This window comes from Sciurus carolinensis, chromosome 2 (assembly GCF_902686445.1).
Source record: "Sciurus carolinensis chromosome 2, mSciCar1.2, whole genome shotgun sequence".
NCBI classification, from domain to species: domain Eukaryota; kingdom Metazoa; phylum Chordata; class Mammalia; order Rodentia; family Sciuridae; genus Sciurus; species Sciurus carolinensis.
In genome coordinates, this window is record NC_062214.1 from 23,891,124 (window position 1) to 23,917,272 (window position 26,149).

The 26,149-nt window shown below is 40.5% G+C and overlaps 1 protein-coding gene across 11 annotated transcripts in view; it reads right to left on the reverse strand.

Moving 5' to 3' along the window:
• Cbfa2t2 (CBFA2/RUNX1 partner transcriptional co-repressor 2) overlaps positions 1-26,149 on the reverse strand; it is a 145,499-nt gene that overhangs the window by 5,247 nt on the left and 114,103 nt on the right. For 10 of the 11 annotated variants that reach the window (XM_047538736.1, XM_047538725.1, XM_047538733.1 and 7 more), the window contains 6 exons: positions 22,895-23,076; positions 20,829-21,082; positions 17,096-17,181; positions 15,263-15,458; positions 8,677-8,745; positions 4,765-4,955 (listed from right to left, as the gene is read on the reverse strand). In XM_047538736.1, coding sequence (XP_047394692.1) covers positions 4,765-4,955; positions 8,677-8,745; positions 15,263-15,458; positions 17,096-17,181; positions 20,829-21,082; positions 22,895-23,076 — 978 coding nt within the window. The remainder of the gene's footprint in view (positions 1-4,764; positions 4,956-8,676; positions 8,746-15,262; positions 15,459-17,095; positions 17,182-20,828; positions 21,083-22,894; positions 23,077-26,149) is intronic. The other variant, XM_047538726.1, reaches the window with a different exon arrangement.

A 26,149-nucleotide genomic window follows, 5' to 3' on the forward strand; every position in this document is an offset into this window, starting at 1 on the left:
ATTGCTGGTGAGACTGCAGATTGGTGCAACCACTATGGAAAGCAGTATGGAGATTCCTCAGAAACTTGGAATGGAACTACCATTTGACCTAGCTATCCCACTTCTCAGTTTATATCCAAAGGACTTAAAATCAGCATTCTACAGTGACACACCCATATCAATGTATAAGAGCAGCTCAATTCACGATAGCTAAACTATGGAACTAACCTAAAGGTTCTTCAACAAATGAATGGATAAAGAAAATGTGATATGTGTGTGTGTGTGTATGTATATATATTACTCAGCCTTAAAGTGGAATGGAATATTACTCAGCCTTAAAGAAGAATGAAATTATGGCATTTGCAGGTAAGTGGATGGAACTAGGGAATATCATGGTAAGTGAAATAAGCCAATCCCAAAAAAACAAAGGTCGAATATTTTCTCTGATAAGCGGATGCTGATCCATAATGGGAGGTGGGTAGGGAAGAATGAAGGAACTTTGGATTGTGCAGAGGGGAGTGAGGGGAGGGTTGAGGTTGTGGGGATGGGAAGGGCGGTAGATTGAGACAGACATTATTACTGTATATACACTACCGGTGTGACTCAGCACCACATACAGAGAAATGAGAAGTCATGCTCTATTTGTGTACAATGTGTCAAAATGCATTCTACTGTCATGTATAACCAATCAGAAGAAATAAATAATTTCTCTCTCTCACACACACACACACACACATACACACAGAGGTATAGGCCAAACTGATCTTTTTTAAAAAAGTCACCTGGGAGACGGCTGTGCTACTTCCTCCTTTGTTCCCTGCCTGTCTTCCCTTCACTGCCGAGTCTCTTTACAGAATGGGCTGGGATCATGGAAAAACTGAAACCTGGTCTTGGGGCCCTGGAAGCTCAGGGCATTTTCTTATTACTTCCTGTACTTTCTCAGAGGGGGCAGGTACCACCAGGGTTCAGCAGCTAAGAATGTATTAATTTTATTACAGAGGATATGAGCCAAGTGAGGCTTGCTGAGGGCTGAGAACTGCCATGAAAGCAGCAGTAGAACTAGACCCTGAGCAGCGAAGAGGGAAGAATGCATCAGAACACACATGGCCACATGCAGGCCCCGGTGCTGTGGCCTTTCCTTCCTGAAGGCTCCATGAAGATTCCACCAGCAACATGTCAATGACTGCAGGGCCTATGCTAAGAGAAAAGCTCTACAGCAATGACCAGGCGAAGCTGTCAGTCAGTCTTCCTGCCCACAGGGAACAGGTCTGGTGGAAGTCAATCTCGAGGCCTGGCTACTGCACTTGGGGAATACTCACCCTACCTCTGATGAAATCAGTGTTCCTGGCCTGAGTACAAACAGGCAACAGGGCCAAAATGGAGGCTGAAGTCTCCTCGACCACCTTGTGCATTATACAGATGGGAAAACTGAGGGCCAGACTTGCTAAGGTTACAAATGATCAAGGGGCTATGCAAAGTCTGGAACCTGGACCTCCTGAGGCCAGGACACTCCATGTATGAGTCTGGTTTCAAAGCACATTAGAAAGGCCTGCTGATTCCTGTCTAACACGGGCTTCCCAGGAAATGCACTGGAGGGACTGTCAAAACTTGCCAACACCAACACCAGAGGGCTAAAATAGGGAACAGATGTAATTCGTAGGTTATGTTTATAGACCCTCAAGCAAACTGTGTTCCAGACAACTTTCTACTGTGGAGTCCAACAGGCTGACTCCCTAAAATTCTTTGGCTGAATGTTGCCACTTGGGGGAAGAACCCAGCTGCTGCCTCACAGGCTGCTACCAGCAGGATGGGCAAGCCCATTCTTCTGTCAGTCTTCAAGGACATCTCAGAAACGGGTCAGAGTATTAAGCCACTGGTACTTTCATCTTGGCTGCCATTATTTTTCAAAAAGCTTATTTCAAGGTTTATGAAATACAGGAAAATAAAGAACACAACCACCCACAGAGGCATGCTCACAGAATACAGACCAACACAGTGCCAAGGCAGCCAGAGGTGAAAAGACAGTTTCGTGTTCTCTTTCCCTTGTTGAACTTTTCCCTGAATTGACTAGAAGTTTATTTTTGCCAAGATACAAGACAAACTCAGGTGTGGTGGTGCGTGACTATTCAGCAGGCTGAGGCAGGCGGATTGCTTAGGACCAGGAGTTTGAGCCAGGCTGGGCTCAAGACCCTGTTTTTTTTTTAAAAAAAAAAAAAAAAAAAAAAAAAAAAAAAAAAGCCAGTAATCCCAACAGCTTGGGAGGTTGAGGCAGGAGGATAGAAGTTTGAAGCCAGACTCAGCAACTTAGTAAGACCTTGTCTCAAAATAAAAAATATAAAAGGGGCTGGGGATGTAGCTCAGTGATAAAATGCCCTTGGGTTCAATCCCTAGTACCAAAAAAAAAAAAAAAAAAAAAAAAAGACAAAATTTTATTGCAGTGACCCTTTTAATCAGCATTCCTCAAGGCTAGAGCTTTGAGGAAGGAAGCTGAGACTAGAGCTGAGGGCTCCTAACCTCTAGGACTTAACCAAATTATCCTCTGTGGTTAATGGGGCAAGGTTATAAACCTTCCAAATTTCTCGTCACAGAAATCATGATTCTAGAGTTCAGCAGGCGCTATCACTTATGTCAACATTACTGCAAGCGTGAGCCAGGGTCCACCAGAACTACCTGGTTCTTGTCAGAAGCCCTGGGACCAATCTCAGACCTCTGTGACCTTACTGCAATCCTCGTAGGAGAAAGGATCCCCCATTTTACGGTCAACTGCTAGCCCTTCATGTTTGCCAGCTGGTCCATGCTAGGAATAGAACATGCCCTCTGGTACAGATAAGGGGACCTCTCCCTTGTGCCTTCAGCCTCAGGCACTATGGGGGAGAAACTGGGTCTGGGGCTGTGCTGTGTGAGCTGTCAGAACTTACACACCAATGACACAACAACGTCCTTTCTACCTGCACAGTGAGCTAGCTGTTCCTTTAACCATGACTGCATTTTATCTTCCTAAAAACTATCAGGCCAACAGGAAGGACTACTGTATCCAGTGTACAAGGAAGGAAGCTGGGACTGCAGCTCTCATTCTAGGCTGCTTCTTCATACCGACGGGCTGAAGGAGAAGGTACAGATACTTGATGAACTTCAAGGGAAATTTTCTGGGATAAAATGGAGGAGAATCAGCCCTTCTGGTTCATTGCAAACTCACCCAAAGCTTAGGTCCTCTATTCCTCTCCTGTTTTGGAAAGCTGGGAGAGATGCTGCTTGACACCTCACCTGCAGGCCACTTGGAGCACTGTTTAAATTACAGCTTCGTAAAAGCACACTCGTCTACGTGGACAGCTGGGATTAAAGCTATGCAGTCCAGGCCCAGAACCCATGCTCTTAGCCAAAACCACACTCCTCCTTTCGAGACACAGTTAAGGATAAACACCGATATAAAAGTAGATAAATATGGGCAGATGTATATATTGATGTGAATGGTTAAGGATACAGAATTAAACAGAGAACAAAAATAGATACCACTGCTTAAGAACCATTCTAGAGAAAAAGTAGGAGTGGGGAAGGAATGAAGAATGCGAGGTCTGCGGGCCTACACTCATACTTGGCAGCTTCACTGTAAGAGAACTGTAGGCATTTTACCCCTCCCCCTCCTCCTGTGACAGTCACAGGTTAGTCAGGCATTTTCATTTTCACAGTCACAGTGCAATGTCTGGCATTGCCACACTGGAATAAACAGTGAAATATGATGAGATAATAAAATTTATTACTTATTTAAAAAAAAAACAACAACCAGGGTTAGGAGTGTAGCTCAGTGGTAGAGCACTTGTCTAGCATGCGTGAGGCCCTAGGTTCAATGCCCAGTACCACAAAAACAAAACAAATAAACAAAAAAGCACTTTAATTTTAAGACAATGTCCCCAAAGACAGCTGATCTCCCAGCTAGTAGATGTTTATGGAGATAGGCTTGTTTCTTGAGTTTTAAGGCTGACAAATTACTAAAATGAAGATTATAGAAAATTTTCATTAAATTCAAAACCACTTTGGGGACTGTTAAGTTTCTGCCATATGTTTTTTTTTTTTTTCTTTTGAGTTTTTTCTGCATGTTTATCCTTGTTATATAGAAGCATCACCAAGTTTTAGACTCTAAGTACTGGACACTGGGCAGGTCTGCCCAATCTGTCACTTCATCCATAACAAGTTCTCATCTTTATAAAAGACTAGCTACGACAGGAACTTGCCTTTTCTTACTCCTGTCATTGTCTTCAGCACTGTGGGATTATGTCAGTTAAATTCCCTGAGCTAGCTTCCTCACCTACAGATCACCAGATCAACAGTATGTACTTCCCATGCACACTGTGAGAACCAAAAAGAAAACACACTTGGGCTGGGGAGACAGCTCAGTTGGTAGAGTGCTTGCCTTGCAAGCCCAAGGCCCTGGGTTCAATCCCTAGCACCGCAAAAAGAAAAAAAAAAAGAAAAAAAGAAAACACTCTTATGGAGCTGGGTTTCTGACACACAGTAAGTCCACTCAACTCAATGTTCATTATCATGCAATGACACAATCTCTACCCCCCCTTAGAGTAAGTTTTCAAAATTTAAGCAAATATAATGAGCCTCTGTGTATGTGTGTATAATAATTTAAAGTGAGAAATAAAACTCTTCCAGTACTGGCTAAAAATTCCAGTCTAGTCCAAGAATGAACTCTAACTGCACAGCACTTGAGAGGCAAGCAGTAGACCTGCTCCCTTAGACGCCCATGCAGGCCCAGCCCCAGCCCCTAACGGAAGTGCTGACCTCAGTTGACTCTTCTTGCTCGTTGATGACAAGGAAAGCATCCTCTGCAGCCTGCCGTTTCACATCTGCTATGGTCTGCTCCATACGTGCTCTCTCTGTTGCAATCACTTCAAAGGCTTTTTGCTCAGCCTCAGCAACGGCCTTCTGTACTTCTGACATGGCCTGAATTTTCACCTTATTCACAGCTTCTTCTAGAAGAAAGTGACAGTAAAATCAACTGGTCAAGAAATCTTTTCCCACCACCCCACAACATTTCCAAGGACAGAGCAGAGTAAGATACCCAGGGGTAAACATATGGCATATCGGCATATCTAGGTATATTTATTCTTGCAATTGCTTATCTACTCATGCTATCATTTGTTGGGTATGCAGATGGAGGTAGCCACTGTGCTGGGTCTGGGGATACGAAGGTGACAGGACACTGTCCATACTCTCACAACTGTGTTTTTGCTTTTTTCTAATCAAGTATAATGGTAGCTTTGGTGCCATCATATATGTCAGTATGAAAGGCTAGAGTTTCAAGGAGGAAAGTGGTAGGGAACGATCAAAAAATTGTGTTCTGCCTGGCACAGGGGCACATGCCTATAATCCCAGCAACTTGGGAGGCTGAGGCAGGAGGATCATAAGTTTCAAGGCCACTTTCAGCAACTTAGCAAGACCCTGTTTCAAAAACTAAAAAAGGGATGGGGATGTAGCTCAGTGGTAGAATGAACCCTGGGTGCAATCCCTAGTACCAAGTTCCCCACCCCTGCTCCCCCACCACACCACCACAAAGTGTTCTGGTTGAGATGGTAGGTGGAAATGAGCTTTTGGCAAGTTTTGCATGCCTTATTTGGCTGTATTTTCTAAAGGAAATGTGAACCCCCTAAAGGACTCTCTGCAACTGGAAGGTTGTGGCAGTGATCCAGCTGACAGAACAGACTGAATTCAGGCAGGGGCAAGTGGCACCTAGAAGGGGAAGAGCAGAGGTTGGCAGCACTAAAGTGTCTGGATGTGGAGGTGAAAGAGACAGAAGTGTTAGGCAATGAATGGGTGGTGTGTAAGAAGCTGGTGTGCAGGCAGGCGAGACGTTTGAGGTGTCTCTGGGGTAGCCAGGCACGAATGACCAGGAGGTGGAGTTAGACACTCGGCACCAACCACAGTAGAGAAACACAAGCTAAAGACACAAATCTAAGAAGACTGCCCTGGGCTTCTAAACTCTGTGCAGTCACCATCACACCACCTGGTTCCTGTTCACTCCCCCCCAATCACCACAACCCTGCTTGGTTTCCATAGGGTGGACACTCCAAATGACATGTTCTATGCATGAGAGCCTGTCTCCAATGTGAATATGAATGACCTTCCACACAAGACAACTGCTCTCCCTGAGCAGTACAGATTGCTCCATGGTCCACTTTGAGAAAAAGGAAACTGAACTCAGTAAAGTTGCCATGCCCTTGGCCATCTGCATGATCCCTGCCCTATGTATATACCTTGTCTAGTCATCTGCCATCTGCCATCTGCCACTGTGGGCCTCTGGACCTCTCTGATGCTGAATACCCTTAACTGTCCATGTTCCACCTGATAGAGAACAAGGTCTTTGGGTTACTTCCCCCAACTTAGTCCTCTTTCAGCAGGAAGCAGCTTGGAGATGTTATCATCCATTTTTCCATAGAAATGGAATGCAGAAACTAACAGGAAATTTAACAGTGGTCCACTTTATGCTTTGGAATATATCCCTTGCTGCTCTGTCACTGAGACTTATTTTTCTTTCTTTGTTTCTTTCTTTCTTTTTTGGAACTGGGGTTCAAACCCAGGGCTTTGCGAATGCAAGGTAGAACTTTGCCACTGAGCTACATCCCAGCCTGAGGCTTATTTTTAAAATGGACACGCTCTTTTTCCTTTCTCTCTCCCTGCTCTTCCCTAATTCTCCCCTTCCCTAACCCCAGGGGAAACAGGATTGCCTGTTTTCCCCATCCTAGACAGATTTATCTGTCCTTCAACATACACCCACCATAGCAATGAAGTAATCCTGACTTTGGGGATAGCACCATAAGATCTCAGAAATGACTATCTCCCAAATTAACAAGTGAATTACAACAGAGAACACATGGAATGTAGCCTTTGAATCCCTTTTTAAAAGCCCCCTATCCCTGTGTTTCTCCTTTGCTAGCAATAGTTTTTTCTTTTTCTAAAAAAAAAAAAAAGACCACACAACCTAGATGGCTAAGGAAATACCTGACAGGTTGGCTCCTGCATGTGGTCCAGGCTCTAGGATGTGCAACAGCGTTCCAGGCTGCTGTGCTTGAGCTTTCCATCTTATTGCTCCAGCTTACATGGAACAAGACTTCATTTTAGAGGGCAAGAACTCTAGGCCTCCTTTACCCTGGGTCTCTACAGAGGTCCACTGTGGCCTACCACAGTCAACCTCATAGGCCTCCTGTTAGATGTCAGGTGAGTGTTAAGGTCACAAGTAGCACTGTGGCAGAGCAAGGACTCAGATCTTGCTGGTCCAACAAAGTTGGGTTCTTAACCACAGTTAATTAAGGTGGCTTCCAAGTAATCAGTCAGTAGTTTCAAGGAGATCGTGTACATGGTAATCTTTCTCTTATGATTATCTTCATTTTCCACAATCGTATTTCACTTATTATCATGATAACATATATTTTACCTTCCAATTGCATGGAATTTTCCAAATCACTTAAAATTTTTATTTTGTGGTGGTATCAAACTATAAATTAACATAACTACTCATAGATATTTGGGCATTTTCCAGGTTACATCTCCTGTGCCCCTAGAACATACTAAAAACAGTATTTTTTTTAGGGAATGAAGGGTGTACCACTGAACAACACCCCACCCTAAAAACAGTTTCTTATCACTTACAATTTGTGTTTAAGTCTGGAATATTTACTTTTGGAAGGAAGCATTCAAAAGCATGAGTGAAGAATCAGCATATAATTACTGTTGGTAACATTTGACTTTTTATGTAAAACTGATGAATTAGTATCTTCAACAAAGTTCTCTAGAATCGTGTCTATAACAGGGGTTAAGACTTTGGGGCTAATGCATCAGGAGTCATTTATCATGCACATCCCTCCTCAGGATGCGAGGACAGATGTTCTGCAGTAAGTTCATGTGTATCTGCCATAGCATGATCTGTCTACTCATATCCATTGTCCATTTGTTCTTTTGGCACCAGGAATTGAACATAGGAGCACTTAACCACTAAGCCACATCCCCAGCCCTTATTATTTTATTTTATTTTATTTTATTTTATTTTTTTTGGGTGCTAGGGATCGAACCCAGGGCCTTGTGCTTGCAAGGCAAGCACTCTACCGACTGAGCTATCTCCCCAGCCCCTTCCCCAGCCCTTTTTAATGTATTTTTTTTAAATTTGAGACAGGGTCTCACTAAGTTCCTTAGGACCTAAATTGCTGAGGCTGGCTTTGAACTCACAATCCAATCCTCCTGCCTCAGTCTTGCGAGCTGCTGGGATAACAGGCAAGTGCCACCAGGAGTAGCCTTTGTCCACTTGTTTACCATCTGAAGAACAGAGAGATTAAAGAGCTGCACCAAGAGCAACATTAGCAAATGTGGCAGCAGTGTGAACAGTGTGTGATGCTATGAAATCAGGCAGAAATAGATTCAATTTATATCAAAAGGGTGGGAAGAGCTCATGACTTCAGGCCTCAGAGTGACCCAAGGAAAGGTGTGAAAGAACCTGAAGGGAGCCATCACAAACCCTGACCTGTGAGGAACATGACAGGCAGTCCAGGATAAGCTGGAAGGAGAGAAGCAGGAGCCAAGAGCTCCATGAGGAGGAAGTTACTAGATAACCAGATGGGTAGTTACCAACCTTTCCCCCAATGTGTGTTCCCTGCTTGCACAAACCAGTGAGTTCATGCAGGCTATAAGCAGATAGACACATACCCGTTTTCTTCCAGAACTCCACAGGTACATATCCTGTTCCTGGTCTACTGTTGAATTCCCGCTGAGAATCTGCAAAAGAAAGATAAAGAGTACAAGGTCAGATGCTGTTTTAATCAGCAGTTTAATTTTATGAAACACACCAATTTTTTTGTGTGTGATGTTGGGGATCCAACTCAGAGCATCACGCATGCTAGACCAGTGCTCTACCACTGAGATATCACTCCAAGCCTTGAAACAATTTTTTTTTTTTTTTTGCGGTGCTGGGGATTGAACCCAGGGCTTTGTGCATGCAAGGTAAGCACTCTACCAACTGAGCTATATCCACAGCCCTTGAAACAGTTTTTTATCAGACTTTTCATTCATTAGACTCAAATATATATATATATATATATATATATATATATTTTTTTTTTTTTTTTTTTTTTTTTTTAACGGTACTGGGGATTGAACTCAGGGCCTTGTGCTTGTGAGGCAAGCACTCTACCAGCTGAGCTATCTCCCCAGCCCAGACTCAAACATATGTTGCCTTAGTCCAAAAAAAAATTCTGATAGTTAAAATTAGATTATAAAATAGTATATCTAAATTTTAAAACATTTACATGTGTATCACAAATTAATAGTATTACAAACCAGTGAGATTAAAAATGATCTTTCTTTTGACTTATTTATATGTCCTGATTTTTTTTCCCCTATAAATATTTACTTTGTGGAACTAGTGATTGAAGTCAGGTTCTTACACATGCTAGGCAAGTGTTCTGTCACTGAGTAATACCCCCAACTTATGCCATCTATGGTACTCCCCAAAATATAAGCACATGATATTTGTGTACATTTGTTTCTGTGTCTCCATATTCTGTTTAACTATCTCCCCCCAAGCACAAGTTTCTAGCACTGCTTTTTAGATGTCAGGGAAGTTAGCTTTTGTGTCTTGGCAACTCAGAATCTCTGTATGTGATTTAAGGTGGTTTCCTTTAGAGCTTCTTAAAATGCTTATGAACTAAACTAAGGGAATAAGGAAAAAAAAAAAAGTAGTAAAGAAAATATACAGAGGAGGGCACAGAGGCACATGTCTACAATTCCAGCTACTCAGTATGCTGAGACAGGAGAATCACAAGTTTGAGGCAAGCCCCCACAACTTAGTGAGACTCTGCTCCAAAATTAAAAAAAAAAAAAAAAAATCAGAAAAAAAATGCACAGGTCTGAAATAGTTAAGCCCTAAGAGACACTCCTGTGGTTTATTAAGAAGGACACAGAGATGAAGAGTGACTCATCATTTATTATATCTTATACATACACACATATACACAATTATAGGAGACTATAGCTCAGTGACCGAGCGCTTGCCTAGCACATGAGGCACTAGGTTCGATTCTTAGCCCCACATAAAAATAAAGGCACGGGGTCCATCTAATATGTGTGTGTGTGTGTGTGTGTGTGTATTTGGTGGTATTGGTGATTGAAATTGGGGGATGGGGGGGATCTACCATGGAGCTACATGCCCAGTTTGTTATTTATTTTAAGGTACTGGGGATACTCTATTACTAGGTTATACTCCCAGCCCTTTTTTTCTTTTGGTACTGGGGATTGAACCCAGGGGTACTCTACCACTGGGTCCCAGCCCTTTTTATCTCTTATTTTGAGACAGGGTCTTGCTAAGTTGCTTAGAGTCTCACTAAATTGCTGAGGTTGGCTTTGAACTTGGAATCCTCCTGCTTCAGTCTCCCAAACCACTGGGAATAAATATTATAGGTGGGCACTGCCCTGCCCAGCAAGCCCTTTTTGTCTTGAGACAGGATTTTACTGTTTCCCAGGTTGGCCTTGAACTTACCTCAACCTCCTGACTTGCTGGGATTATAGGTATGTACCATGACACCAGGCTAAAATATAATAATTTATAAAAAAAAAAAAATGGTTCTATTACTTAAAAAAAAAGTGTTAAAACTAATTAAGATAACTTAATGCTGTCGATACCTGAGTAATATTTTCTTTGAGCTTTTTAAAAAAATAGAATAGTGTGGTGGCAGAGGCAGGAGGACTGTAAATTCAAGGCCAGACTTGGAAGCTCAGGGAGACCCTGTCTCAAAATAAAAAACAGAGTTGGGTATAATGATGCACACTTGTAATCCAGAGGCTCAGGAGACCAAAGCAGGAGGATTCTGAATTCAAAATCAGGCTCAGCAATTTAGCGAGGCCCTAAGCAACTTAAGGAGACTCTGTTTCAAAACAAAACATAAAAAGGGTTGGGGATGTTGCTCAGTGGTTAAGTGCCCCTGGGTTCAATCCCTGGTATCAAAACAAATGAATAAATAAATTAAAGTAAAAATAAAAACTGGGAATGTAGTAGCTCGGTTCAGTCCCCAGTAGCAAGCCCCTAAATGTATAGGACAGAGGATCTCTCTCTTTTTTTTTTTTTTTGGGTGGTGCTGGGGATTGAACCCCGGGCCTTGGGCAGTGCATGCTATGCAAGCACTCTACCAACTGAACTATATCCCCAGCCCCTAGGATAGAGGATCTCTAGCTCAGTGGTACAGTGCTTTTCCTAGCATGCACAGGCCCTAGGTTTAGTGTCCAGTGCAAAGGATGAGATAAATACGCTTAAAATTTGCCCTTTAAAACTGAGTTGACTGAACCCGGGGCACTCTACCCCTGAGCTACATTTCTAGTTCTTTTTTTTTTTTTTTTAATATTCTGTTTCAGTTGTAGGCGGACACAAAGCCTTTGTTTTATTTTTATGTGGTGCTGAGGATCGAACCCAGGGCCTCATGCATGCTAGGCAAGCATTCTACCAATGAGCCACAACCCCAGCCCAACATCCCTAGTTCTTAATTTTGACAAAGGGTCTTGCCATGTTGCCAAGACTGGTCTTCAACTTGCAACCTTCCTGCTTCAGTCTCCCGAGTAGCTGGAATTACAGGTGTGCACCACCATATCCAGATAAATATAGAACTCTAAGTTAAAATGACTTTCTTCAGAGTAATTTTTAAAGTTTAAGTGATTGCAAATGATTAGTCTGTGTCCTTCCCCCTGCTCCTTACTGGTTCAACCTAGATCTGTTCTTGGCTATTTTGGGGAATTACTTCAACTAGTACTCTATCTTCTCTGCCTTTTTTGTTCACTCTTACTGGAACTCATGATTTGGAGCATGAGTTAAATGGATCTTCTAATATTCTTTTTTTTTTTTCCAGGGATAATATATTTTCTAAAGTTTTTTTTTTTTTTTTTTTTTTTTTTCCCCTTAAGAACTGCCATTTTTGTCTGGTTACTTAGTTTCTATCTTTAATACTAGAGGTTTACTTCTGGAGCCTGGTCAGCCTTAACTGCTAATGCATGTCATTAAAAAGTTACATGGTCCAAGCATGGTGGCAAATGTCTAGAATCCTAGGAACTTGGGAGGCTGAGGCAGGAGGATAGAAAACAAGTTTGAGGCCAGCCTCAGCAACTTGGCAAGACTCTGTCTCAAAATAGAAAAATAAAAAAGGACTGGGGATGTAGCTCAGGTGCTCCACTGGGTTCAATTCCCAGTACCAAAAGTTGCATAAAGTGGTGGGGGCTACCTACTATGGACCTAACCATAGGCAGTTATTCCAATCTTGCCTGCTTATTGGACTCAAACATATATATTCAGATTCTTGAGTCCCTGAATCACAACCTTTAAGGAACAGCCTGGAAAACCTACTTGTAGCAAATACCCAAATTGACATTCATCTTGAGGAAAAAATAATAAAATGCATTTCTTTCCTTAATTTTTTTTTTTTTTTTTTTTTGCCCCCAGAGACATACAGGTTTCTTTAGGAAAGCAGAGGCACATTCAGAGAAGAAAGTGCACTAACCTGAGAGTGAGCTTTGGTGGTAAAGCAAGTAAATAAATAAAGGAGAAAGTGAGTAGCCTCCAGAGGGGCAAACAGTCTAGAATTTTTTTTTTTTAAACTGAAAATTATTAGGTTGTTCACAAGTTCATAAAAATATTAGTGTAAAACTTAATGAAAAATTAAAAATTGATCACCACATACCTCAGTTCAAGATAGAACACTGCAAGTTACCCCAAATCCCCAAGAATCATGTAGTGGTAGGTAATCCAAGGCAATGAAAATGAGATGCCAACTAGACTGGCAATCCCACCCTTAGAACTGCTGATAGAGACACTAACAACTCACTAGCTGTGTCATCTCCACCAATGCCAGAGGAAACCACTCATCTGATTTCTGTGAGAATTTTCTTTTATTCATGATTTTGTACTTATTTATGTATCCTTAAACTATCAAAATAAATCCCTTGTTGTTGGAACAAAATTATTCCTGAAAATACAGTGAATCTCAAGTTTTGATATAGGGATATGTGTTTCATTTCATTTATTTATTTTGCAGTACTAGGGATTGAACTTGGAGTGCTCTTATCACTAAAAACATTCCCAGGACAGGACCTCTCACTGAATTGCCAAAGATGGCCCTTAACTTGTGACCCTCCTGCCTCAGCCTTCCAACTTGCTACAATTACACTTGGTTCCAAACTGTTTTATTTTTTGAGAGGGAGATACTAGTAATGATGACAGGATGCAGATACAAATTAGGACTGTCCCAGGCAAAACGGAAAATAGTGACCCAGCTAAAAGGACGAGTATTGGTAATGCTTAGCAAGCAATGTTTAAACACCACTGAGACCTGCAATTCTGGCTTGGGAACACCACCAGCCCCTGACGGGCCCACTCTGCTCTCTACAACATCTCATGTGTACACAAGAACACTCCGTGATGGATGGTATGTGGTTTGGATGGTGAACTTCAGTAAAGTTTCTGCAAGTTGTTATCATGAATATTTGTAAGGGTGCAGATGGTGAGGGAGACCCAAGGGTTAGATTTGTCTGTTTTTGATGTTTTTATCAAAGGAATCACACAAGTACAAATATTATTTGATATCTTTCTGTGCTACACATACACGTGATGGTGCTAATCCATGGTTGGATCAAGAGAAATGGCGGTGGGTAGGGTGGGAGAGTGGGCTCTCTTAGCCACTTAGCATTCGGACATGTGATATTAATTCTGGCTCTATCTCAATTTTTTCTTGCAGTCTTTTTGAGACTAACAGCTGTCTTCTCTAGAATGTGCTAGGTCTGTCATAAGAAGAAATTAGTTCTCCCTGCTGAACATTTGGGAACTTAAAAGTGGGTGGGTGGGTGGGTGGGTAAAGAGTGTGATCACAGATGGCCTGTCATTCAGTTGTGCCTTTGGATAGAGTACCTTTTCAGTTACTGGATGAAAGTGATGGAACATTTTGGGGGATAACTCTGGCTTCTTAAATATATTCTGAGAGAAGAACTTGTCTCTGCTGCTTCAGAGTGGGAAAAAGCAAGATGGGAAATCCAGTTTGGTAGAGTTAGACCTTTTGTAGAATGCCACCAAGCAGTGAATGACAGTTTTATTTTCCTGAATGAGGTGTTGGGGAAAAGAGGAGGCAAAATGAAGTGAACACTTTCTGGGTTACTCTGAGGAGTAAGAGTGATGGTATGAGAACACCTAGTTGTTGTTATGATACACATAAAAAAAAAAACTAAACTCTATTCTTCCCCTGCTTTTCTTAGAGCTGGCTATAAAGAAATTCTCTAATTTACCCTGTCTTGATAATTGGCCAGTAGACACTCCCCATTCTAGAGGGGTCATGTCCATGCCCTGGAGGAAGGAGTGCAGCAAAGACAAGGATGCTGAAGTAGGCCTTGCTGGGTTCCCCACCCAGTCTATTGGCATTAGGTAGGCAATGACTTCATAAAACCCCAAGGGTCAGGGTTTGGGGAGCTGCTGAACATGTGGCGGTTGCCGGAAGGTGGCAGGTCTGGAAAAGGCATGCAAACTCTGTGCCCCTTCCCCCACACCTTGCCTTGCATGCCACTTCATCTGTATCCTCTGTAATATCCCTTATAATAAACCTGTTTCCTGTTTCCCTGAATTCTCTAAGCCACCATCCAAATTAAATGAATCCAAATTGGGGATTGTGGGAAGCCTGATTTACATTCAATGGGTCAGAAACATGGGTAAAACAACCTGGGGTTTGTGACTGGCATGTAAAGAGGGGGTGAAGAATCTTGGAGACTGAGCTCCCAATATGTGATATCTGAAAGAATCTCCAGGTAGACAGTGTCAGAACTGAATGGGACTGGAGGCACCCTGTTGGTCTCCACCGCTGCAGGACCGCTGTATGCTGGTGGGGAGAAATCCCCACATCTGAGGCCACAGAAACTTCTGTGGTGATTGTAGAGTGAGAGCAGAAGAGGGGAACAGACACTTTTCCCTGAGAGGGTAGTACATTCAGCAAGCCTGAATTTAACAATCACTCTCTGCACATATGTGTGTTTGGGAGGGGGAGAGAGAAAAAAAAAATCACAAATATTCTCATTCTCAGAGGAAGAATGAACATTTTTTGAATATGACAAGTACCAACAACTTTACATATTTTTTCCTTTACTCTTCATAGTCACCCAGTTCTCCCTAACTCTGTAATGTAGCACCACTTTTCTTTAAAGCAGAACAGATTTGACACATTAGGTGGAATCCAAAGGCTGATGTTTACTCTAATTTTCCGTCAGACTCTGCCCTTACCACTGCTGAGAGAATCTGCACTCCCAGGGCTGTGCTGCCTGGAGACCAACTCGGCCCCTGTTTTCCTCATCTCTGTGTTTTCATTAAATCGTCTTTTCCAGTAGTTGAGTTCTTCCCGATCGGATTCCTGACAACGCCTCAAAACTGCCATGGAGCGCCTCGTTTTCTCTACCATTTCCATAATGCAATTCAGGGCCTGAGCCAGAGAGATAATAAGGCTGAGATGAGATGAGGAAATTCAAACAATGAACACTGAAAAATCAAGGACAGGAAAACACAGCATAAAAAATGAAGGTTCAAGAATTTTATGGGTTTGGGAATAGCAAGCTTACATCTGAGAGTTCTTCTTACAATTTCTTATTAAATATATACAGTCATACCTCCACATCTATGGGGGATTCCAGGACCCCAGTGGATACTAAACATCATGGACACACAAGTCCTTTCATATAAAAGAAGGTAGTATTTGCATATAACCTATGCATATCCTCCCATAATTTTAAATCATCTCCAGGTTACTTATAAATATGTAATGCAATGTAAATGCTATGTAAATAGTTCTTATATCTGTTGTTTATGGAATAAAGACAATGTTCAATACAGATGCAAATTTTTTTGTCCAAATATTTTCTGTCCAGTTGGTTAAATCCTCAGAAGTGAAACCTGTGGATCCACAAGGCCTACTGTACAAAACACATAATTTAATTATAGACATATGTTGCTTAATGATAGGGACACCTTCTGAGAAATATGTCACTGGGCAATTCTGTTGTGTGACTATCATGGAGTGTACCTCCACACACTAGCTACAACCTCACTAGGTGATATAATCTTGCGGGAAGACGATCATAAATGTTGTATGTCATTGACTGAAATGTCATTAGGTAGCAAATAATTGTATTCTTTTTTTTGGATTTCAAAAAAACGCTTTCTGGATTCTTCTGAGGTTGAAGTAACCATACAATCTCATTATAACACAAAGCTTTAAAGATCGATTGAACCACGATCTCTACCTCAATATATTAAATCATCTGACAAAGCTAGAGAGTTTTATAATAATATAATTGGAAACACAAGGACCAGGGACTATGATTGCTCAAGGAGAAAAAACTATAATATGCCTACTTCAGCAGGCATTACATATTTTATTCCCCTTTTAAGGCAGGAAAAATCTTCCAAAGGGAAAGAGAACCCAAGATTACATTCTATACATCAATAACTCTTGTTTGTATTTGGAGGAGTTCCAGTTTCTTAACACTTTCAATGTGTCTGGCCCTGTAGTAAGCACCTTAAATATTGGTACAACCCTACCAATTGAAATAATGCTGCATTCTTTACATATATATAAAAATTAAGGCTAATAAAGGTAAAACAACTTACCCAGTTGATGAAGGCAGGAAGTGGGAAAACTGGAACCTAAAATCACAAGCCTTTGCTTTAACCATTTTTTATACAATCACCTGGTTTATGACCTGAAGATATTATCCTACCACCAAGAGCTGAGCATGACTCTGTAGCTCTCCAGTTGAGGGAGTAGTGGATAAACGAGTTTTTATTAAAAGGATCTCATGACTCTAGTTATGTTCACTTCAAGCACATATGAACTGTTGGTAGTATTAAGAATTAAAGGCAATACAAAGTTAGGAAAATTATGGCTGGGTTTGTGGCTCAGTGGTAGATCGCTTGGCTAGCATGTTGAGGCACTGGGTTTGACTGTCAGCACTACATAAAAAAAAAATAAAGGTAGTGTGCCCATCTACAACTGAAAAAAAAAAAAAATCAAAACAACAACAAACATAAAGTTAGGGAAAATAAACATGCCAAGATCCTTACATGGTCAAGATGTTTCCATTCATCAGCCCATTCCCTTTCTGTCAAACGGTGGTCTACCAACTCATCCTGATAGCCTCCATTTAGACCTATTAGAAAATAGAGATTAAATATGAAGAGTGGGAAGAATATAGTAGAACTAAATTCTGCCAAGGAAACATACACACATTCCTAAAAACTTTAATCACATCATAAACATGAAAAGATACTTCAAACTTGCAAGTAGTCTGGTATTATAAATAAAAACTTCACTGAGAAAGCAGTTCGCATCCAACATATTGGGAGAAATTTAAAAATCAGGTAATAAATACTGTGCTGACAAAAAAAGTGTACAATGTGAATACTCTCCTTGTTTCCATTACACACTCCAGTTTTAGTGGTTAAGTATTCATATTGTATCACCAATATTTGATACATACCAACATTTCTTTTTTACTGTGTGTGTGTGTGTGGTTAGGGATTGAATCCAGGGCTTCACCCATACTAGTAACACAGTGCTTGTAGTTAGGATTAGTTTGAATTATTAATATAACATTCCCAGTATCAGTCGGAATTTACAGGTATATTCATCATATTCGTTCTGTTTAAGTGCAAGAATCTGCTTATTTCATCTTATTTTCCGATGTAGCCATGTCTAATCACAAACACATTTTATAGTAAGGTAACTTCTTACATATTACAGTTGCGATGGAATACTGACCCTAAAATCATGGGTCTAAGGTGAGCTATAGTATCCATAAAGTTCATTTTAGGAGAGTAAAGGGGGTGACATACTTGTTTAAGAAGCGACGGGTTCCACGATGAATTAAGTAAGGATTAAGAATCATTTTGGGGGGCTGTGGAGATAGCTCAGTCGGTAGAGTGCTTGCCTTGTAAGCAAAAGGCCCTGGGTCCGATCCCCAGCACGCCCCCCCCCCAAAAAAAGAATCATTTTGGGGGAACGAGGGAAATATAAATTCATTGGATCAGACAAAAGGAGAATGAAGGGAAGTTAGTTAGGGATGGGAATGGGAAAGACAGTAGGATGAAATGGACATAACTTTCCTATGTTCATATATGAATACACGACCAGTGTAATTCCACAAATTGTACAACCACAATAATGGGAAATTATACTCCATGTATGTACAGTATGTCAAAATATATTCTACTGCCAGTATAACTAAAAGAATTTTAAAAAAAGAGAAGTGGATGTCAAATAATTGTAAATAAAATTGATAGAAATATAAACAACAAAAAAAGAACCATTATAACAGAGAATATGTTTTCAAACAGATCTGGAAAAATTAAGGAATCTATAATAAGAATGACAGACAAAGTGTTGACCCTAAGAGAAGCCATCAAGGCAGATCTTAAATCATCATTCAAAGTATATTTCAAGATGGATAGGAAAAAAAAGTTCTTTCTGAAATTGTTAGAAATACAAGTGAAATCTGTTAAGATACATTTTTGGCTAGTATTTAGCTTTCTTTTCTCAATCAAACTGGTGAAAATTGTGAATGTGGAGGTGGGGTAGGTAGATACTGGGGACTGGGGACTGAAGGCAAGGGCACTGGACTCAGCCACATCCCCAGCCCTTTTTATTTTTTATTTAGAAACAGGGTTTCCCTAAATTGCTGAGGCAGGCCTCAGACTTGGAATCCTTATACCTCAGCCTCAGGAGCCACTGGGATTATAGGGCCAATCATGACCAGCTAGCAAGTCTAGTTTTAACAGATAAATAACCCAACCTCTGAGCATCAGAGTTTGTGTCTGAATCTTCCCTGTGCCACATACTATGTGCTAGTATAGTTGTTTTATATCTCACCTGTGAAATGGACATACTGCTTTGGACTTCTTTGAGTTAAATGAGATACTGCAGTGTTAGCAAAGACTCAGTCAGTCAAGGTTGGTGGCTGGGAACACTAGTGCTGTCACAGACTTCACCATTCAGCTACCACTGCATGAAGCCCGAAGCACTACTGAGGTCTAAGCCTCCGAAACATGTCAGTGAGCCACGTCACAGGGTAAAGGGGCAAATATGTTGTAATTTTTTACTCCACAAGGTGCCTCACAAATGGAAAACACTGGAAGCAAATAGCTCTTTGGTTCTTTGTCCTGACAAATGATTAGCAGTTGAACTCCAAAAAAATCTTCTGTAACAAACTTATCTGAGTACACTCCAAAAAATTCTGTCTAAAACAAGTTGCAGATTAAATTTGTTAGGGTTGTTTTTGTTTTTCCTAAATTTAATGGTTTGAGGCCAGGAAATATAAATTTAACAATCCAGCAGAGGTGGCAGTGTTCAATCCATTGCAGAAATTACTATTCTTGAGGTTTACAGAGCCCAAGCAACTTCCATGAGATCACACAGTTAAGTTAGATGTAGAGCCAAGATTTTTTTTTTTTTTTTTTTGGACTATGGATCTAACCCAGGGGTGCTCTACTGCTGAGCAATATCCTTAGTGCTTCTCTTTTTCACTTTGAAACAGGGTCTTGCTAAGTAGCTGAGGCTGGCTTCATACTTGTGAACTTCCTGCCTCAGCTTCCTGAGTTGCTAAGATTACAGACGTCTGCCACCAGGTGAGGCAGATGTAGAGCCAAGATTTAAGTTTAGTTATACTTTCCCTCCTGACTCTTGCATCTCTAACACCACATTAATTCACACCTTTTGTGTTTATTATTTAAAAAAAAAAAAATTGTGGTATCAGGGACTGAATCCAGGGGTGCTTAATCACTGAGTCACATCCCAATCCTTTTGTTATTTTGAGACGGGGTCTCCTTAAGTTGCTGAGGTTGGCTTTGAACTTGTGATCCTCCTGTCTCAGAATCCTTAGCTAATGGGAGTACACACAGGAGCCACTGCACCCGGCTTTTGTGTTTAATTTGAAAGACTTTTAATTCTAATATAAATTCAGACTTACAGAAGTTATGAGTAGTATAAAAAATTATAGGCCTGGTATGGTGGCACATGCCTGCAAACCCAGAGACTCAGGAAGCTGAGGCAAGAGGATCATGAGTTCAAAACCAGCCTCACAACTCAGCAAGGCCCTAAGCAACTTAGGGAGATCCTGTCTCTAAATAAAAAATATAAAGGGCTGGGGATATGGCTCAGTGGCTAAGTGTCCATGAATTCAACTCCTGGTCCCACCCCACTACCCCCCAAAAAATCATTATATACCTTTCAAACAGATTTCCCATGATAACATTTTTCCTCATTTACCTTTTAATTCTCTATTTTGTTCTGAACCATTTGAGAATAAGTGATACCCTTTTATTCTATATTCCAGTGTATTTCCAAGAATTTGTTCAGTTTTAATCCCTATTTATCATTGTACTTATTTTGCTATTTTTGTAAAATTGATTTTCCCTTTTTAGATGCCTTGCCTCTTTTTTTCCCCCCCTTATGATTGAAAGCAAGGATGCTCTACCACTGAAACTACATCCCCAGTCCTTTTTTTATTAATCCCCATTTTGAGATAGGGTCTTCCTCAGTTGTCCAAGCTATCCTCAAACTTGAGATCCTCCTGCTTCAGACTCCTGAGTAGCTGGGATTGCAGACAAGTACCACTGTGCCAGGCTTCAGATTTCCTACTTGATAAAATTCTACTTCTAGCATATAGTGGGAATGGCAACAATATTCAAAGTCAGTTCAACTTCTAATAAGATCAACTATGATTTTATTACTGAGTACAAAGAAAGTCAAGGATTCTGCCTGAATTTAAACATACATTAACATGCTGCTTAGGATACTTACTAAGATTGTGGTGCCTCTCACGAACTTCTCGATGTTCTAGCATCTTGTTGGGATCCCGATATAGGTGAGAAGTTGCAATATCTTCTAAGGTATAGTGCTGAAGAGGTGGAGGAGTAGGATGGAACTGGCCCCCAGGATTCATGAGGGGTACAGTGAGGGCAGGACTGTGCCGAGGAGCAGGGCTGATGGTACACACTCTCTTGGCAGGAGGCTCAGGAGGAATTGTATCTCTTTCAAAATTACTCTCTTCCCTTCTGTAGAAGAAACAGAAGTGCCTGTCTGAGTATGTCAACAAGAGTTCACACAAACATTTCCTGAGTGCTACTTTGTATGTACTGTACTATGCACTTTCTTAAGCAGAAGACTGTAAGGAAAAGGGTATTGCTATGCTGCCCAAGTTGGCTCAACTTCTGGGCTCAAATGCTTAGGAGAAGTGGAGATCATGCCACCATGCCTAGTTTAGGAAATATTGGAGGTGTAAAATGAACCGTCTGCAGGGGCAAGGCATATATTATTACAAATTGCTGACTTATTCCAGCATGAAAAGAGGTCAAATCAATTTATAACTAGGCAGAAATGTCTAATCCTCATGAAGAGAAAAAGCAGATGACATCATTTTCATGTGAGAGGGAAACATGGAAGGTTATGGGTTCAAGTATGTTTTAGGAATGTTTTAAGGTCAAATGTGTTACTGCTGAGGTGACTTATTAAGAAGAAACAATTCTTTACATAGGGAAAAAAAAAAGGTACATATAACTAACCCTCTTGTTACTTGGTAGGATTTTCAATCATTTGGCTTTAACTGTCACAAATTTTCCATTGTTGTTAAAATATTGCTTTCTTGATAACCTACTTGTGATCCTGTGAAATAAATATTTGGTCTTCATCCCATTTTCTGGCATAAAAACTCCTAAAATCCTTGGAATCTTCAACGTGTTAAGTGTCTTTTTCTATGTTAATGAGCTGACTGATGGTTGGCAGCCCCTGGGTAACTTCCTGTAGGGGGATGGTCACTGGAAGGACCAAGACTGTACTTTCTGCCCAACCCCCAACTTCCAGGGAGAGGAGAGAGACTGAAGGTCAAATTCACAGCAGTGGCCAGTGATTTAATCAATTATGCCTATGTAATGAAACCTCCATAAAAATTCAATGGATGAACAGTATTTTTTGGTGGGGTAGGATTCCAGGGGTGATACCAGGGACTTAACCCCAGGGTGCTGAACCACTAAGTTATACTCCAAGCACCCATCCCCACTTTTTTTTTTTTTTAAATTTTGAGATAGGGTCTTACTAAGTTGCCAAAGCGGCCCTTTGAACTTGTTATTCTCTTGCTTGAGCCTCAAGTTGTTGGGATTACAGGCATAAACCAGCAGGGTCAGAGAACTTCTGGACAATAGAACGCGTGGAGATTCCTGGAGGGTGGTGCATTTAACAGGACAGGGTATGGAAGTTACTCATCCCTTCCATCATATCTTGCTCTATTGATCTCTGTAGCTGGATTTTATTGATATCCTGTGTAATATCCTTTATAAAAAGGCAATAAATGCCAGTGTTTCTGAGTTCTGTGAGCTACTACAGCCAACTAATCAAACTTGAGGAGCAAATATACAAAGCCCAATTTACATAGCCAATTAGTCAGAAGCACAGGTAAAACAACCTGGGGTTCGTTTGAATAGCATCTGAAGGAAGCATGCAATCTTGGGGTCTGAGCCTACAACCCAAAGAATCTGCCATGATATTTCCAGGTAGACAGTGTCAGAATGAAGGACAACCTCTAAAGAAGTAATGCTTGCCTGATGTATAGGGGGAAATATCCACATTTGGTCAAATAAGTCTTTTATGTTGATTGCTGAGTGGAGGTACAGGAGTAAATGAGTTTCTTCTACTTCTGGAGCAGTGGAGTAGTCATCTGAAGAATTGTTGGGATAAAGCAAAACTAACCTTAGAAAGTCTAAGACATTACCCATCTACAAGCACAGCAATTAAATTCTCTTTCTTTCACAATCAAAGAAGAAGGTTAGTTAGGTTTCAGAAAAGCAAGAATAATAGATCTTTTCTTTGCTCACCTCTCTGGACTGGGCCTTTTGCCATTTCCATGTACCTCCATGAGCAGCTCAGAAGAGTCAGCAGGAGACGCAATACTGGTGTTGAGCAGAAGGTGTTCGTGCTGAGCTAGGTACTGGGATGGGGTCTGCTTGGCAGCCCGGGCACAGTGCAGCAGTTCTCGCTGCAGCAGGGGCAGGTTGGCCTTGAAAAGAAGAGGCAATTTTCCCAGTGCTGAGCCCTACGCAACAGGGATTAGCACCTCAAAGAGCTTTCACAAAGCAGGTAAGACAAGACAAAAGCTCTCTGCTCCTTTGTCAGTCAGATTCTCATCAGTTTCTTTTGTGAGTAAAGTGAGGTCTGTTATGCAGTATTTGAATTACTGGTACTCGCTTCTTGCCCCAGAAGATGTAAATCCCCTCAAGGAAGGGACTGCGCCTCATTTACTTTTGTGGCCTAGTAAAGAGTAAAAGCTCAAAAGATTTGTTGATCATAATAATTTCTATCTTATGTATTTATATATTAGTTGTGATCATAATAATTTTAAAACATAATTTCTGAAAGACTTTGGTCAGCTAGAAAATTACTACTGCCCACACAAGAATAAGAGAAATGAACTCTTCACCATTATAAACCTTGGTTTCTCCCTTCTGAATCCCCATCTAACTCTGACAGCACTACTCAATCACCTCTTCAGGTTCTCTGGAATTATTCTAGAACATGAGGGGTTTGTTCAGGGCGGGCAGGGGTGGTAGGGGGTGTTGCTACTGGAGGTTAAAACCAGGGGCGTTCTAGCACTGAGCTACATCCACAGCACCTCCCCACCTTTTTTATTTTGAGACAGGGTCTTGCTAAATTGCTCAGGCTGTCCTTGAACTTGCTATTCTGCCTTAGCGTCTGGAGCTGGGATTATAGTATTGCCATCTCAACCCATGGGAACATGAGGTTTGTGAAAGGAGAATTAATTATGTAGAGATATTTTTCATTCTCTTAACCTTTAAATAGGAAAAAGCAACTCAAATGCCTTCATACACAGAATAGTTTTTTCCATATTTATTTCATTTAAAGAAATATGAAAAGAATCATATTTTTCTCCCCAAATTTAAACCTAATTCAGGCTAATAGAAGGCTTTAACTCAAGGCACAGATGAGCAAGTGAAAGGAGAGTTTTAATACATGCAAGTAGCCAGCCCTTCACTGAGGGTTAATTTAGTAGGCACTATAATTAGTGACTGTTTTAAAGCATAAATAAATTGACAAAACTCCAAAAACTAGCCAAAAAGCTGCCATAAACACCTACCTGTGCTGTTTTCCAAATTAACAGTTAAGAATAGGGATACTGACAGTATAAAACAATTTTAAAGTCTGTTCTATAACCCAATCTTGTTGCAACTATAAAAACTTGACAAAAAAAAAAAAAAAAAGAAGTGCCATGTCAGATCTCTATATTTATGATATATACCTTTTGGTGAATTTTTAAAAATGCTACTTTTTTTTATAAAGTATTTTGGAGGTAAAGTGAAATCTTTATTATCGATTTATTTATTAATTTTTGTGATGCTGCAAATCAAACCCAGTGCCTTACATGTGCGAGGAAAGTGCTCTACCACTGAGCTACAGCCCCATTCCATAAAAAAATGCTAATTAATTTTTAACACAAATTTCACAAATCTCTGATTTTATAGTCTTGGGAAAATAACTATCCACCAGCTCTAACATACAGAAAGGAGATCAAGATAGAAATAGCACAATTGTTTCAAGTCCAAAAAAGGGACCACAAGCTGCTCTGAACACCAAAAGTTTCAATGCCCCGAGAACAAAGCAGTAGCTGGCTTGAGCACCTTGGACCTGCACGTTTTCCTGTAGGCCTGACATACTCTTGTTCAGGAGGTTTTTAGCAACTGCTATCAGTACTTCCGTAACACGACTCATCTTATTGATGCTATAACATTTTCTTGGGAAATTAAAGTAAGATAAAAGAGAGTAAAAGGGTCATATTTACATGGCTTTATGAGTCAAGAGGCAAAATTAAAGATATTAATATCTTTATAAAACAAACTTCCATAAATAGTGTACTAAATAGAACAACATACAGTTGAATAGTTTTTTGTTGTTGTTTGTTTTGGTAATTACCAGTCTACTACTAATAAAAAGAATAGAGATCTTTATTCAAGGGGGAAAGAATAACATTTAGCTCAACTGGGGTTCAAGTTACACCAAATGAACAGCAAATATTCAACTGTAAAAGTCATTCTTAGTTGAACAAAACTATGTGGTATGCTAGATTTGGATCACAGTTTGCTAAATTTGGTCTACAACAAACTGGTACCTGACTCTATCTTGTCTTTCGTTGCCTCTGAGTTATTTTATAGCTCTGTAACTTAGAGATAAAATAACTGTTGTCTATGGACACACCAATTATGACTGAGGGAGGTTTAACTGACTTCCCTTGCCCTTTGGAAAACAAGATAGTTCTACCTGTGTTTCCAAACTCCAATCAGTAATTCTGATATATAATGTTATCTATTTTGGAAAATTATGATAGAACTGGAGAAAACAGTAACTTTATGGTGGGAAATATGGCAGACATTGACATTCCCAATGATGGGTCAAATCACCTATGTCTCCTGCATGTCATGATCCACATATGAGCTGTACCTATCGAACATGCATCACCAAATTCTAATCATAAAGAGTGTCAGAACAAAACAAATTAAGGAGTATTCTATAAAGTAACCTATATAAGCCCTTACAAAAATGTAAAGTTCATGAAAAGCCGAGAAACTGTTTCAGATTAAAGTGGACCAGAAAGACATGACAACTAAATGTAACACGACACTAAATTCAATGCAGGATCATGCTCCCTGGCCCCACAAACAAAGCTTTCTTTCACTGTCAAGGACATTAGTGGGACACTGGTGAAACAAAAATATGGTCTACAGATCAGATAACAGTACTGTATAGATATCTGATAATTGCAGTTAGATGTATCAAGCATTTCTGAAGTTGATAATGCAACTGTGGTAAAATGGTAATGTATGTAGTAGAGTCTGGGTGAAGGCTATATAGGAATTTTATTGTACCATTTTATGGCTTATCTGTGAGCATGAAATTATTTCAAAATAAGAAATCTTATGAAAGTGCTATGATCCCATTTAAATATAACACTGCCTCACTTAACAGGTAAACATGATGATTTTTAGAAGTATCCCCCACAAGTTATGTTCCAGAAAATAGTAGTTTCGGAGGATATTATAACAGAATAGACTAACTGGAGC